Genomic DNA, 16,598 nt, shown 5'->3' with positions numbered 1-16,598 from the left:
TGGTCTGGCAATGTCTTGGAATTAGTGGCAAAAAAAAAGGAACTTGCTCTATATCAAATCCTGTTGATGAATCCAGAAGGGTTTGGGCATTTTCAGATGCTGTTCATGCAATAAAGTGTGCAAGAAATAATTTCTGTGATAAAACTGAAGTACTTTTTACTGATGAGATCATAAACTATAATTTTTATCACAGAGTCTATCAAGAAGATAATTCCCCAGGGTTTGCCAGATTAAAAGTGTGCCACACGTTAATTTCCACCCACTTGAAATTAAAGCAACAGGATTCGAAGGATTCGAAGGCAGTGAATCAACGGAATCATTCACTATATATATGAACAACATAATTCAACTTAATTCTTTGTTTCCTAAGGATACATTGTACAAAAACTCAGAGGCTTACAAAACGTTAATGAAATGGAAAAGCATTCTCGCCAATAAAAATAACAGCTTTGCTTCCAAAAGAACTCTCCAGTCTGTAAGAGTAACCATTGAAATTACATTGTAGATATCTGAATATTTATGGGAAAAAGGTTTCAGCTATGTCTTGACTGCAAAATTTAATCAGGACCCACTTGAACGACATTTTGGTATCGTAAGGTCTCTGAGTTGCTATGATCACCTGTCAGTAATAGACTTCTTAAGCTTGCACACGTTACAGTGCGTTTACATTCCTGTAAAACTAGCCGTATCGTCCGGCGGAAACTGCGAACATAAATTTGAATTTTCATTGATGTCATATGTATGCCAAATGCAGACGTTAGCCAGACATTTGCAGCAAAATAACAGAGACCGAGTTCTGGAAATGGAAGATGTAATTAAAAAAATGCTTTGTGTTCCACATAACTTCACAGAGGCTCATCCCAATCCACATCATATTTTGGAGAGTCTTGAAAGCACCACAGGAAAGGAATGTTTAGTTTTATCATCTGGCAGGTTACGAGGTGCATCAAGCAAGAAAAGCCGACCACAGTGGCCGAGTGGTTCTAGGAGCAAAGGTATCCTACATTTGATCAAGAGAGATTGCTGTTCTGCAATATTTTCTGTGTGATGATGAATTTATGTATTGTGATAACAAACATGGTTTAATGATTCAGAAGTGAATTTCAACTTATAATGCAACTGAATAGCGATTGTTCATTGATAACAGAAAGCGGAGCTTGAAGTATGTTGTCCTTCACAACAGAAATTTCTCTTCTGCAGTCCCAATAGGCCATTCAGTTTTTTGCTTGAAGAATATGAAAACATAAAGAGAGCCATTGATTTGTTGTAATATCACATGGACCATTGGATCATCTGGATTGATCTTAAAATGGTGTGTTTCCTCCTTGGCCAGCAACTGAGATATCAAGTGTCCCTGTTATTTGTGTATGTGGGACAGCAGATCTCAAGAGAGGTTTTGGGTACAGTCGAATTGGCTGCCAAGATCTGACCTGTAATGTGGTGATTCAAGCATTCTTCATTGGCTACTTGTCGATAGAAAGAGCATTGTATTTTCACCTCTGCATGTAAAACTGGGTTGCATGACAAAGCATTCTACATTGACCACTTGTTGACAGAAAGGTCATTGTATTTGTACCTCCGCATATAAAACTGGATAACATGAAGTGATTTTTTAAAGCTTTGTCAATTGAAGGAGATATTCAAGGATCTCACTTCAGTTTTTCCTGGCCTGTCACGTGGAAAAATAAAGACCAATGTGTTTGATGATCGACAGATATGGCAGCTCATTAAAGATGACCATTTCACCAGAACAATTACATAACTTGAAACAAATGCTCAGTTGACATTTAGAAAAATTGTCAAAGACTTTCTTGGAAATACAGGACACAGAATTACAACAGAATTGTCCCACAACTTTTGGGGAGATTCAAAGTGCTTGGTTGCAAAATGAGCATCAAATTATGTTTATTGCATAGCCATCATGCTTACTTTCTGGAAAATCTTGTTGCAGTCACCAATGAGCAGACTGAGTGATTCCAGCAAGATTTGTAGGTCATGGATGCACATTGTCAAAGTAGATGGGATGAATATATGATGGCTGATTATTGTTGGAGCATCAAGCAAGAATGTCCACAGATTAAAAACTCCAGAAGAACTGTAAACAAAAATTTTGACCTTAAAAATATGTATGTTTACCATTTGGTAAAGAAACTGTACGATTTCTGTGAACACAGTGTATCTTGCAGTGACTGTGAGGGTCATTGCAAAGGTCATGGCAACTATTTTTTGTCTCAAAAATGGTAAAGAATTAAAAAATTCTGAAATATGCAAATGGAAGATTAGTTCATATGTAAACATTACATGTTGGGAGATGGATGAACGTACACACTACCGTAAAGATATAGCACGAGAAAAAAGATGAAACAAGTTTTGTCATTTGAAATATGTTTTACTGTTAATAGCAATGGTACACAATAGTAGAGGGCAAAACATGGACCTGTTACTTCTTACTGCCGCATTGAAATAGTCTCCCATCAAATCCATCTTGCAGTACCAATGCTGTGGAGAACATCGTATACCAGTGGCCTCACCATGAGTGGGTCAGATCTAATGTGCCAGTACTGTGGAAATGGCTTCACATGTTCCATGCAATGACTCTTTCAGTTTTGATGTGAGGTCATAATCGCAAGGTGACAAGTTTTGACCAATATGCTGGATGCTCCAGTACTTCCCATCCCCATCGCATGAGCAGATTTGGCATACATGCTGCCATATTGGCTCTCACATTGTCCTAAAGAATTAAAGCGTTGTGCTATAGACGTTCAGAGTGTTTCTACTGAATAGCCCGTCTTAGGTGTTGTTGCAGGAAAGTGTGACAGTAGTACAGTGCATTAACAGTTTGTCCATGTGGGACAAAATGATCCAACATTACTCCTGTAATGTCATAGATTATGATGTCCTTTAATTTGACAGGAGAAGGATTGTGACAAAATTTCTGTCTGCATGGTGAACCTGGATGATGCCACTACACAAACTGGCATTTCAGATCTGGCTGAGAGACCCTGGCCCAAAATTCATCTATGGCAATGGTCCACACAAGCAAATTATCTCCCTCCTCCTCGTAATGTGGTAGATGTACTCGATAAGTTTCACAGTGTGTCTGATTTTCCACTTCATTTAGTGTGTGTGGCACCCACTTTGCAGCAATTTTACGTGTGTAGATTTACACATGTGTAGATCATTGCGTAAAATCCTATTGATTTTTGTCATATCAATACCAGTATGGCACTGTAATTCCTAAAGCTTCCACCTTCTATTGTTCGCCAAGCATTGGGTGATCTGGGTATGAGTGTAGTCCATATTCACACTGATAGGCTGCCTGCTTCGATACATGTCAGCTGTTGCAGTTCTGCCATATCTGAATGGATCTACCTGCTGAGTAACTATTCCGTACGGTAGAACAGTATTTCCTACCACTTTCAGAAACTCCTCGTGGGACTGTCATGCATTCCTTCCATGGTGAACCACAATCTTTGTGTAAGAGCACTATTCAAGTCAGGTAACATCCATCCTGAATGGCTGCTCAACTCACTGTGGTCTCTCTTCACACTTCATTTTGCAGGAAAGAACTACCACCAAATGTCACATCCTATTATTATGGATGCTTGGGGAGACTCCTGATTCCAGGGAATGTGCATAGTTCGTAATGTACTATTGTGTACTGTTTCAATTGACAGGAAAACATGTTTGCCATAACAATCTGTTCATCATCTTTTTCTTGTGCTATATCTTTATGTCGATCTGTGTGTTCATCTATCTCCCTAGTTGTAATGTTTGCATATGAACTAACATTCTACTTGCATATTTCAGAATTTTTTAATTCGATTAAGAAATTGTCACAGTATTATCTTCAAGTAATGTAAGGAAACCTCCAGAATGCCTAAATCAGAGTAATCTAACTGGAGTTTAACCCACCTTCTCAGTAATGTGTGTACAGTGTCTTAACTTTATAGCAAAAGAAACAATAATTAGAGGAAGATTTTGAGATGGGAAATATAATGCCTTGCATGTAAACATGCCTTCTTCTGCTCGGTTTCTGTTCTACATTGACCGCATAATTTTTTCATGAACTAGGCTTGAACAGTAATTAAGTTTTGTTTTTTACTTACAGAAAGATTGAAATGTACTAAGGGAGTGGGAAAATGTGACAGAGATCTACTGCTTGATATTTATAGTCGCCCCATAGTATTGCAGGTAATGTGTGAAACAAAGAGAGATTACACATTTTGCTTCATTCTCTGCATTTATTAAACTTACAAAATTTTGTTTCATTCATAGCATTTTCCAATGTACAGAGAGTCAGATGCTATCTGCCATGAACCGGATGAAGCACCAGAGGAGATTAAAACACAAAAATTTAGAGAGAGATGGGAGTGTCTTTCAAGGGAGTCATCACAGATGGTGAGTTTTTGTTATTAACAGTAAAATGCTTCCAAAGAGTGTAGTATTGTATTTATTATAATTATTTTAGAGATTAGTGTTAAAAAAGACTGCCATAGAATCATAGCATTAGGCCATTGCCCTGTTCTCTACCACTTCGAATGTAATCAACGTGAGACATTCCTAAAAAATAATAGTCTCATGTACTAGGAGTAAAGAAGACCACTCGCTGAATGGCAGAAGTGCTGAGTCAAACAATGGAAAATCCAGGATGGAATATAACAATATTATGAAAAGGATAGTTGCTACTCACCATATAATAGAGATTCTGAGTCGCAGGTAGGCACAAAAAAAGACTGTCAGAAAGTGAGATTTTGGCCAACAAGACCTTTGTCAGAAAACACACACACACACACACACACACACACACACACACACACGACCACAGTCTCTGGCCACTGAGGCAGACGAGCAGCAGTGCATGATGGGAGAGGCAACCAGGTGGCGTGAGGTAAGAAGAAAGCTGGGGCAGGGAGGAGGTGGGATAGCAGGGTAGGGGTGGGGGACAGTAGACAGCTGCTTTTGGAAGTGTACAGGGATGAGGTGGAGAGAGGATAGGGCATCTGGATGCAGTCAGGAGGTTAGACGGATGGTAGGGGGTAGTGGAAAAGGAGAGAAGTAAAATTACTGTGGGTGTGTTGGTGAGTAGAGATCTATGCAGTGCTGGAACAGGAACAGGGAAGGGGCTACATCATTCCAACAGCTTGGTATGAACAATGCCCAAGTATCCTTGGTGTAGAAAATGAAGCGCATCACACTGGAGAGCCTGTGGAATTATAACACGTGACTGGTCATCATCGGTGTGCAGCAGACTTGACACATTGATGAACTGTAAGAGCATGCCAATGGGCAAAATATCAGTGAACCGCCAAGCTATGAATCTACCTGGCTGAATGTGGCCAAACAGTGTAGATGTAGTGGAACAGAATCTGAAAATCAGGATTTGTGGCTATGGCCTGGACAATTTTCTGGTGATTAAGAGGAAAGCTGTACAAATCATCTGTATCTTATGCATCAGTGTAGCAATAAGAAGTAGAGGACTCATCAAATGTTGAATCTGGACCAACAGGGAGGCAAGAGCATCTGTGTTGGTATCTGTAGAAGTAGGCTGATACACAATCTCATAGTGGTAATTTGGCAAAAAAAAAGAGCCCACCATTGCAGCTTCTGTACTGTGCGTGTTGCGAGAGACTGAGAAGGGCTAAACAAAGACTGTAGAGGTTTATCGTTAATGTACCTCCACTCATGACACACACGATTTTAGAGATCATGTGTCCATACAGTTCACAGGCCTGCTTATAGAGGCCACCTGGGCCAGCCCCCTGGCGCACTCTGGTGAGCTGCCAAAGAAACAGTAATATTTAGGTGATTGCAAACGAGTGCTCGGCCTAGTCTGTAACCTGTACTACTGTTGTCCATTCAGTGTTCTCAGTACTACGTACAACCTGTACTTCATTGTATCTTACATTGGCTCCATAAAGCACTATGTTCTATAAATTGTGATTGCTCTTGCTGTAACAGACTTGGCAACGAGAGAGGGTTATGTTTTCTCCACATGTTAGTGTCATTACTAAGTCACAAAGCAAACATCTCAATCAAAGAAATACTCTAACATTTCATTGCCCAGCAGCAAATTTTTGTGGGATAACAACTGCTCTCAATCAAGTGGCATCTGCGTGTTCACTGCAGGCTACTCTTCTATCAGTGGAACTGTTGCCCTTTCAGGCATATGATGAATCAGCTGAATATTAGGACTCCTACAAGACATGGTTATGCAGCATTACCCAGTTTTTCATGTGGGCGCTGCACACTTGTGTAGGGCTTTCTTTCTTTCCTGGCTTTTGTCGTGCATATATCAATTGTTGTGCCAACTGGTGCCTTTGCAAGAAGTGGCCAGCTTATCATTTGACAAAATGTGCAAGCTTCTCTGAAACCATTACTTTGATAGAACACATGTAATTGTGATGTGTGTAGAATTTGACCATTGTCAGAAATGCCCAAACCAATCTTACAAAGCCCGGGCTGAGAATTACGTGGGTTGAGCCATCATTATAAGCTTGTCACTAGTACTCATCATGAAACCTATGCTGATCACATGGTGTGTGACGTTATTCCTCTGGCTCTGGATAAGGAAGTTTGCGAAAAAACACTTCAGCGTGAGAATCTTATACTTGTGATGTGCTCAGTATAGCACAGTTCTTTGAAGTGTCACAACCCGCAGATAATCAGATTGCTGTGCAGGGGGAGGTATTCGATGTTGGTCAGTCAACCCCTGTTAGGCATGCTGCAAGTGTTCAGGATGATGGGAAAGCTATTGCAGCAGTAGAGACTTTGACTCAGCATCACAAGGGCAGAGTCAGTTACTGCTTCAGCATCAATAGGCCACGTCACATCAGCAGCTGTGTGGCTGCCTTCCATCTTGCCCATACTGCTTCATCCAACATGAGCATTCTGCATCCCATAACCATTGGGTTGTTTGCAATAAGTGTCAAAAGAAGGCCATATTGCATTGATGTGTAACTCCTCTTCAAACATAGCACAGTGGTATCGGTGGACATAAATCAGTGGACAATATCCATCTCCCTGAACAAATTGCTTATTGACCTGTGTGTGTTTAATAAACTGCAAAAATGTGAGTGGACACAGGAGCTTTAGTAACTTTAGTAAACGCACAAACGTACATGGCTTGGACTCCTTTCCCCTCACACAGATTTCATGGAAATTGGTTAGCTACAGTAAATAGCAGATTCTGATAATACGCTTCTGTACCTTACAAATCTGTTGTTCACCCTTTCACCTTCCTTGTTGTGGATCATTCTCATACCACAGACCTGTTTGGGTTAGATGCATTTCACACTTTCTATTTCTCCACTGGTGTTGAGGTAAATTTAGCGTTGGATGAAGTTCCATATCAGCAACCTGAGTCCCTCTGCTCTGACTTTTCATTGCTGTTTTCACCTGGGCTTGGTTGTGCTACCAGTTTTCAAATCCACATTACGGTGAAAAAGTCTGCCCGCCCTCATATTTTTCGGACGCGGCAGTTGCCCATCGCATTGTGCGACTGTCAATGCTGAATTAGACTGTTTCAACTCATTCGATGTCAATCAGCCTATATTTTCTAATGAATGGGCTATACAACTGGTCATCGTTAAGAAGCTGATGGGAAAGCTTCGTTTCTGCACCAACTTTAGTGTCACAATTAATACACGGTCCACGATAGATAGTTGTTCGCAAAATTGTCAGAAGGCCATTAGTTTTCTAAGATCGGTTTGTTGAAAGCATACTTCCAGCTCCCCTTGGATGAGGCTACTAGGCACCTTCTTATTGTCAGTACACCTTTCAGCCTATACCAATATCAACGCTAGCCTTTTGGCATCACTAGCATGCAGGCATTTCTAGGTAAAGTTGCATACTACCATAAGTTTTTACCAGATGCATACACTGTTGCTCAGCCCCTGCACATAATTTTGTGTAAAAATGTGCATTTTTTATGTTCCACAGCTTGTGACTGAGCATTCACTTTGCATGAATCTAAGCTTCAATCTGCCCCATGTCTAGGCACTTTTCAGCTGGGTCAGTAACTCATGTTGGCTATAGATGTCTCTCAGATCAGTCTTGGCATGGTGTTGGGGCACAAATACACAGACAGATCTGAACAACCTACTGCTTATGCTTCTACAACTTTAACTCCCACTCATCAGTGGTATTCTCAGAATGAAAAGAAGGCTTTAGTAATTGTGTTCACTCCCAAGAAACTTTACATCATCATATATGGTTCTAAGTTCCATTTAATCACAGATATTGAGAACTTAGTCGGGTCTTCTCTTTTGTGCAGCACGAGTGGCCAGAAAAACCCTTGGGCTATGCCTCGGATCCCTTGCATAATTACTTCTCCATCCAGCACTGCTTTTCTGTGTTTGATGGGATTCTTTTGTTAGCTACGGAGGATGCTGCTCCCTGGGTTGTGATTCCTGCTTCTGTACTCCATAATATACTGTGGCTTCTGCATGTCAGTCACTGAGGTACCTCCTGCATCAATGCTTTGGCCCACTGGCATGTGAATTGGCCAGGCATAGATGGGGGACATCACATGCCTTATTGCCACTTGCATTCACTGAGTTTGGTAACAGGCACCCCCGCGGGCATCTTTTTCCCCGACTGGGGGAGCATCTTCATGTCGATTTTGCTGAGCCTTTCGTAAATCAGTATTGACTCATTGTAGTGGATGACTATCCCATGTTTCTGTACATGGCGTGTTGTTCACCCACGTCTATGGCTGCCACTATTTCAGTACTGTCCAAAATTTTTGCAATTGAGCCACTTCTGTATACCATGCTTCCTGATAATGACCCTAGTTTGTTCTTGAGAATTTGCATGTTTTTGTCAAGCTAGTAGTGTTCACCATCTCACAGTTCCTCTTTTTCATCCTCAATCTAATGGGGAGACCGAACATACTGTTGAGACGTTTAAAACTCAGATGCAGAAGTATGTATCTGACAGTCTCCTGAAGCTGCTTTGGACCATTTTCACTCTGGTGGGAGAAAAGAGCCCCGCAGAGCTGTTGCATGGACACCAGCCACGGACCTTCCTTCACACACTGCATCTGATGCCACATACACTGGCTCCCCGATGATTCCGACTGGGTGCACTTGTGTGGCTTCGTGCTTTCAGCTGCAGGCTGAACTGCATTACTGCCATCGTCTAGCATCACTGGGGTGGCACCTGTGCATTGTCAGCACTCCAGAACTTAGACCAGCTGCAGCTGTGTGAGGCCTGCTTTGGAATGCCCACCACCTCCCCTGCCACTGCTGCTTGATCCTGTGTCACAGTCAGTCTGGTTTGTGCTAACAGCAGAGATGCTGCCTGGCAGATTGGCATATCACTGTCTGGGGTTATTGGTTCTGCCCCCACTCCTCAACTCCCTGATGCTCCTGATGCCACAACGGACACCACCTCCATTGCTGGGTCCTGTGCGGCCATTGTCTCTGATGCCTCTGCTGATGCCTCCAGTGCTGACATTTGACATAAGCAAGGATGTTGCTATTGAGATGCTGCTCCCTCGTTCTGCCCTAAGTTCTCTCCTGAGAGGGGGGATGGCATGCCAGGCCGCCCCTCTCATCACTTGTGCCCCTATTTGCCAGTGCCTGCTTGCCACATGCTGCAGCAGCCACCATCGGGCAATGAAATGGATGTCAGTGCTGTCATTTGTGTTTTCCATGATGTAATTTGAGTCTTGTGAGATCAGCGATTTTTTTCTCGTCATGGTACCAGTGCTTTTTCAGTACGAGTGCTTTTTTACAGTATCAGTATTTTTTTCTGTACCATGCATTTTTTCTTTACCATGTATTTTCTGTACCTAATCTTTTTATGTATGTATGTGGTCTTACTACCCTTTGGAAGGGAGAAATGATGTACCTTCACCCATGACACACATGATCTCAGAGATCACACATCCATACAGTTCACAGGCCACCTGGGTCACCATGCTCTTGTGAGCCGCCAAAGAAACAGTATTATTTAAGCAAATGCAAATGAGATGTCAGCCTATTCTATAATCTGTATTACATTTGTCCATTCATTTTGTTCAATGCTACATGCAATCTGTACTGCATTGTATCTTATGTTGACACTACAAATAAAATTTTGCATAAATCATGTTTGTTTTAGCTATAACAATGGTTACTCGCTAAGTAAAATTTACTGCCAAAAAGACATTGGTAAAACTTAGTGACACCATAGACAATTGTGAGAGCCCCCTTTTCAGCTTGTGATTATTTACATTGAGCTTTGTTCAACAACTTTGAAGCAAAGGCAGCTGGCCTGCCGACACCACCAAATTTATGCCACAAAACTTCACCGATGCTGTGAGAGGAAGCATCCACAGTCAAGATTGCAAGTTTGGGTGGATCAAAATGAACAATGCAAGGATCAGTAAGCAAAACATCTTTCATCTTTTGGAAAGCAGACTGACACACTTGCAACCAAACAAAAGGAAATTCTACCTGCACAAGCAATGTAAGGGAGCCACACTTTGAAAGGCATTAGGAGTAAATCGGATGTAATACATGAGCTTCCCTAACATAGATTGCATTTCCTGCACATTGTGTAGGGGTGGCAGGTCATAGATAGCAAGCAAATGTGACTGCACTGGATGAACACCCTGGCTGTTAATGACCTGTCCTAAGTAATCAAGTTCTGACTGAACAAACATGCATTTTTCTCTCTTACATTTAAGACCATCTGCAGACAACACTGGAAAAACATTGGGAAGACTGCTGATGTGTACTTCAGGAGTGCAACCTGAGATAAAAATGTCATCTAAATAATTTGAGCAAAAATGAACTTTTGCCATCAGCTGTTCTAGAAAGTGCTGAAATATAATGGGGGCAGAAGCACTGCGAAAAGACAATCTAATGCAGAAGCACTGCCAAAAACAATCTAAAAAATTTGAAGAGACCCGGATGAGTGTTAATGACAAAGATCTGTTGTGACTGCTCATCCAGAGGGATTTGCAAGTAAGCATCGTGCAAATCAATTTGGAGAAGTACCATCCTACACCTAGTTTATCCATCAGCTCTTCCAGGCATGATGAGGAATAACTGTAATGACAATTTGAGGATTCACAGTTTTCTTAAGGTCGGCGCACTAGCAGAGTCTGCCAGATGGATTCTTTAATATAACAAGAACGGTGGTGGTGGTGGTTGTTGGGATGTTTAAGGGGGACTAAACAGCGAAGGTCATCAGTCCCCCATAACAAGAACGGACATGCACTGACTAGCTGTAATGGGTGCTGCGCCATCACTATCATGCAAAGCAGTTAGTTCCTGAACCAACTGGTCTATAAGAGTATGAGGAATAGGACAAGCTCTAACTGAACGTGGCTGTGCATTGTCCTTCATTTTGACATGGCAACAAAATTATTGGCTTTGCCTAAATCCTCAGAAACAAATTCCAAAACTCTGCATGTAACTTAGCAACACTGTCCCAAGGATCAAAGGAAGAAACAGAAAGTACATTGTCCTGAATGCTTAACCCAAACAAACCAAAAACATCTAGCCCAAAAATATTAGCACTGTCTTGGGAGGAAATCACTGTAAATGTCACTGTCTTTGTTGAATTTTGGAAAGTTGCAGGAAGGCTTGGTCATTACCGTATTTACTCGAATCTAAGCCGCACTCGAATCTAAGCCGCACTCGAATCCAAGCCGCACCTGAAAAATGAGACTTGAAATCAAGGAAAAAAAATTTTCCCGAATCTAAGCCGCACCTGAAATTTGAGACTCGAAATTCAAGGGGAGAGAAAAGTTTTAGGCCACACCTCCAAATCGAAACATAGTTGGTCCATTGTAATATGAGACACAATTTAGGTCGAATGAATGACGATACAGCTGCAGTAGTTTGGTTCGAGTCGTAAGTTTAGCAGCTAAGCTTTACCAGGTAGCCATTGCTTTGCGTCATGCACTCCGTCCGCATTTATACAGGTACCCTTCCTTTTTCACGTGCTTCGTCTGGTTTGAATTGATTGCTTATTTTTCTTTGATCTGATAAGTGCCGTTCTCTTTGTTATAGGTGTTTACGTCACTCTTAGCTGAAAATGCATTACTGTACCATGTCCTGCATTGTTTGTCGCATTCTGATAATGAGTGTTTACGGCCTATCGTTGCTCGCGGCATGGCTTGCTTTTGTGTGCGCGCTACCGCCGCAAGAGAGAGAGAGAGAGAGAGAGAAGAATCGCCACATTAGCGAAACAATAGCAAGAGACTGCTATTTGTTGTTAGTTACACTGCTGCTTTCTTTGATAATGATCAACAAGAACCAAATAATAGACTGCGTATGACAAATGATGTTCTGAACGAGAGTTAAGCAAAAATTTTTCTACGTTTGGAAATCTTTGCAGACGCCTCTTTAGTACATTACATTCTGCACAGAAATTAGAGTCATCTTAGATTTAAAAATCTAGTCAAGTGTCGTGCTTCATTTCTGACTGTATCACTATTAGGCATAAGAATAATACGAATATAAACATGACATGGTATGTATATTCTTCAGCGTTTGCTGTTGTCTCACACTAGATTCGTGGTTTATTAGGCAGACAGGATTTAAATGACATAGCAGCAAACACGAAAGAATACATGGCAAAATGTGTATATTCTTACTAATCTTATGGTGAAGAGAATACTGCATGTGATTCACAATTCATAAAAGTTCCTATTAGCAACCATCTCTTCTCACAGGTAGGAAAAAATTCAGAACGTAGAGTTGGCCATATTGACAAACATCCCAGTCTTGCCAGTCGGATTTTCGTAGCCCATTGAAATGCTGTTACATTCGAAGATGAACAATACGGAATTTGTATTTACTTCGTTGGATAATGTATGAAAATGTAGTGGTCGAAACTCGGGGCGGAGAATAAAGCTCATCTTCCACCTTTTTTTAATTTATTTACTGACGCAGAGGTTTTGGCGCCAGTATTTATCTTTGTGCTTGCAAAGCATGCCTGTGTAGCGCTACACATATTCGACGGCAGAAGTTAGTTGTGGCGGCACCTACCAACATTTTTCAGAACTTCCACTTACTTTGCACTCGATTCTAAGCCGCAGGCGGTTTTTTGGATTACTAAAACCGGAAAAAAAGTGCGGCTTAGATTCGAGTAAATATGGTATATGCCTTCAGCATCTGATGCAATGTGCACAACTAAGGTTTGCCAGCAGTTCATAAGTGGTACAGTTGAGCAAAGTCACTGATGCTCCATTGTCAAGTTGCAAATGGACTGATGCCCAGCAATAGTAAAAGATACAAAAAGTTTGTTGTCTTCAGGTAGCAGTGCAGATGAGTTGGGAGCCTTTCCTAAATGACTGTTGCACTGTTGTGTTGCACAGATGACACTGTAAGCCTTGGAAAACATACTACATACTGTCTGTTACTTAGACTTGCATGGAGAAGCAGCAAAAGGTGATGTCTTACACTTCTGTTAGCACGCAGACTGTACATGTCCCTGTTTGCCATATAAAAAGCAAGTCACTTCACATGAGTCAGATCTCGATGAGATTTGAAAATTTACAAATCTTTAACATCAAATAAACAATGTTTTCAGCCTTCAGTTGCAAGGTAATTTGAAAATGGGCAAAAAAATAGAAAAGTTGCTTCAATTGTTCAGAATTATAAAATTGTGCACTTTACAAATAATATCATATGGCTACAATATCAGTGAGTCACGATTCAAATCAGTCAACTCATAAATGCCTGGGTGTTGAGGTTTGTAGGGATATTAGATGAAATGATTGAATAGGCTTAATTGCAAATTAGGTGGCATTTTCACTTTGGTTCCAGTAATGGTCTTTAGATATCACCAGAATTTCTTTGGCTTTATTGAGAGGTCTTTCAATAATCTTTCACAGTAGTCATTGAAGACTATAAATATTGCTCTTCAGACAGTCATATGTGTTTAGTTTGGTATCTCCGTAACTGTAGTTCTGCACTCTTTTGCACCAATTGTGTAATAGTCACTGTTTCTTTAGAAGTTTCTTTATAGAAACTGTACACCATCAGAAACTATTTTACTAAGGACACATCTTTCCAGGAGTGCTTCATCAGCTATTTCTCTAAACTTGAGCCACAGTTCCTCTGCATGCTTATGCACACAGGTAAAGGTTTTGCATTGTTTCTCAAGATGTAATACTACTATCTCTCTATTTACTTTACGAAACATGTAAATCTGTCTACTTTTTTTCACTGCTATGTGTACTTATGTAACTAATATTGCTCCAACTGTCTCTAGGTCACTGATACCAGTTTGAATGTGGACATCCTCCGAAAGGTCAGATGTATTTGTTGCCATTATGTCTAATGTTTTTCAATCATGAGTGGTTTCCAAACTAGTTGTTCGAAGTATTTTGAAGAGATAGTATTTAGTATTGTTCACATGACACAATGTCATGAATGCCAGTTATGAAATAGTAACCATCCTAGTCAACTGTTGGATGTTTAAAGTCTCCATCAATGATCACAGTTAATACCTGGGCATTTAGATTTATTCTAAAAATCCCATTGTCAATTTTAAGTTTTAGCCAAATTTTTCTAAAAATCATGTGGCCCAAGCTAAGTCACAATCCAGCTTGCACAGAACATTGATTCAAGCCTTCCACTCTACTTGACTCAGAACTAGAGGGCCATGAGTAATTCTGGAGACAATGCTACAGGCATTGAGTTTTGTTGAAATTCGTGAAAAAGGCCGGTCTTCTCTGCAACACACTGGGATGAACACAGTATGATGTAGGAGCCCAAATGGCGGCATCATTCATTTCAACAAGCAGTGCAATTAGCTGCTGGTTGCACCATGCTTTGTCAGTGGCTGCCAGAACAGCCTCTTCACATGTTGAATGACCTTCCAGACATACACTGAGTGCATAATAAAGTGATCTTTCTTATCCCTTACGTGCCATTTCCCTAAGAGAAACCAATTTTGCTGTGCCAATGATTAACAGGCTCCTAATGTTTTCATTGGCTTCTCCCTGACAGAAGACACAGCAGGCTTCCCAACATGTTAAGTGTGGTGTCAGTATCAATTGGAGACAGTATCTTGAACCCACTGGTAAAGGAGATGAGTGTAGTACCTTCCATACCCCTTGTCCCAGCCTCCCGTGTAAAGGACCACTAGACTTACAAATGACTCACACCCATATTCTAAGTGATGAGTGGTGATAGGTGCTTCCTGGAGAGAGACAACTAGTCCCCTCAGACTTTGAGTACTACTGTAAATATGATAACATTCAACACAGGGCTATCATAATGTTCTATCCAGCATGTAATCCTGAAGTAGAGCAGTTGATCTGAACAGTCAGAGCCTAATTAAGGGAGACAGTGTCACCAACAACAGCTGAAGAAGCCCTGAAAGCTTCCTTGCAACATACCTGTTCACCTCTTTTATAAGTCATAATCCTGCAGAACTGCCGCACAGGTGCCGGCAGCATTCCTTTCATGGTTTGCTGCTGCTACCCGTTGCATCCAGTACCCTCCATTACACCTGTATTAACACACTGGATTGCAATTCTGAGCTTACACATATGGCCATAGCCTGAGTGGAGGGTGTTGTCATAGGCCATGGAGGATGCTAGGTGTTTTGCCATTTGATTTGGAGGAAGCTTTTTTGACAGTCAAATATAACATCAGTATAACTTGTTATACATAAAACAACTAGGCTTTGAGGTGAACTTTTAGCCCCTTAATTTACATAGATAATAACAGCTGTTTGTGAAATTTTTCAATTTTACCTCCAACTGCTAATTAAGTTTTTCTTAATTACCCAGATTACTTTCAAGCAATTAATTTCTTTTTTCTCTTTCAAAACTAAACCACACACTAGTCAATTTGTCACCAAATTTTCCCATTTTCCATTCTTCTTTAGGCTGTGAAAATTCAGGCAGACTTTATAGGGACTCTTGTGTTTACTCCATTCCAATGTTTGACCAAACAAGACAAAAGAAGGAATGCAGTGGAAGATTAATATCCACCATAGGAATTCATTCCTCTGCCTCACTGACAGACCAAATTACATTGTCTATGTGGTCAACAAAAAGTGACTAAATCCCAGACATCTGTCAGGATGGTGTAGTGACATCTGACTCTAATGTTATCACTGACCATCTGATGATGCAGTTTGCCTGAGGATTAGGGCTGACAACTCCCCCCTCCTCTTTCCCTTCCCTGCCTTCTGACTTTCCTCTTCCAACTCCACAAAAGGCAAGCACACAGAGTGACTTACCTTGTCTTTCATCTAACAATGTATGGAACACCCCTTTTTCTGTGAGGGAACTTGTTGGTCAGTGACAATGAGCCTAAATACGGTTTGGGGTCTGGATCGAATACATAATCAAATGTTACACTATCTACCTATAAACTACAAAAGTCACATCCTCATTTCCTTGCAAGGAACTTGACTTACATAATTCGCTGCTTCATGTGGTCAGGTCATATTGCTTCTTTGGACTCATATCTGACAGCATGTTAACTTGATTATGTACAGTGTAGGAAAAGACAGATTGCTACTTACCATAAAAAAAAGACACATTAAGTTGCAGACAGGCACAATTTAAAGACACTTACATGAAGCTTTTGGCCACAGCCTTTGCCAGTAAAAAATAGACACACACCATTCATACA

General features: G+C 40.9%; 1 protein-coding gene across 2 annotated transcripts in view; it reads left to right on the top strand.

The window, feature by feature from the left end:
• The window catches only part of LOC126191028 (metallophosphoesterase 1), a 149,251-nt gene that overhangs the window by 107,360 nt on the left and 25,293 nt on the right, over positions 1 to 16,598 (top strand). For both annotated transcript variants that reach the window (XM_049931731.1, XM_049931732.1), the window contains 2 exons: positions 4,112 to 4,194; positions 4,279 to 4,401. In XM_049931731.1, the coding sequence (XP_049787688.1) occupies positions 4,112 to 4,194; positions 4,279 to 4,401 (206 nt within the window). The remainder of the gene's footprint in view (positions 1 to 4,111; positions 4,195 to 4,278; positions 4,402 to 16,598) is intronic.

Source organism: Schistocerca cancellata, chromosome 6 (genome assembly GCF_023864275.1).
Source record: "Schistocerca cancellata isolate TAMUIC-IGC-003103 chromosome 6, iqSchCanc2.1, whole genome shotgun sequence".
NCBI classification, from domain to species: domain Eukaryota; kingdom Metazoa; phylum Arthropoda; class Insecta; order Orthoptera; family Acrididae; genus Schistocerca; species Schistocerca cancellata.
This window is presented reverse-complemented; position numbering and strand designations above follow the sequence as displayed.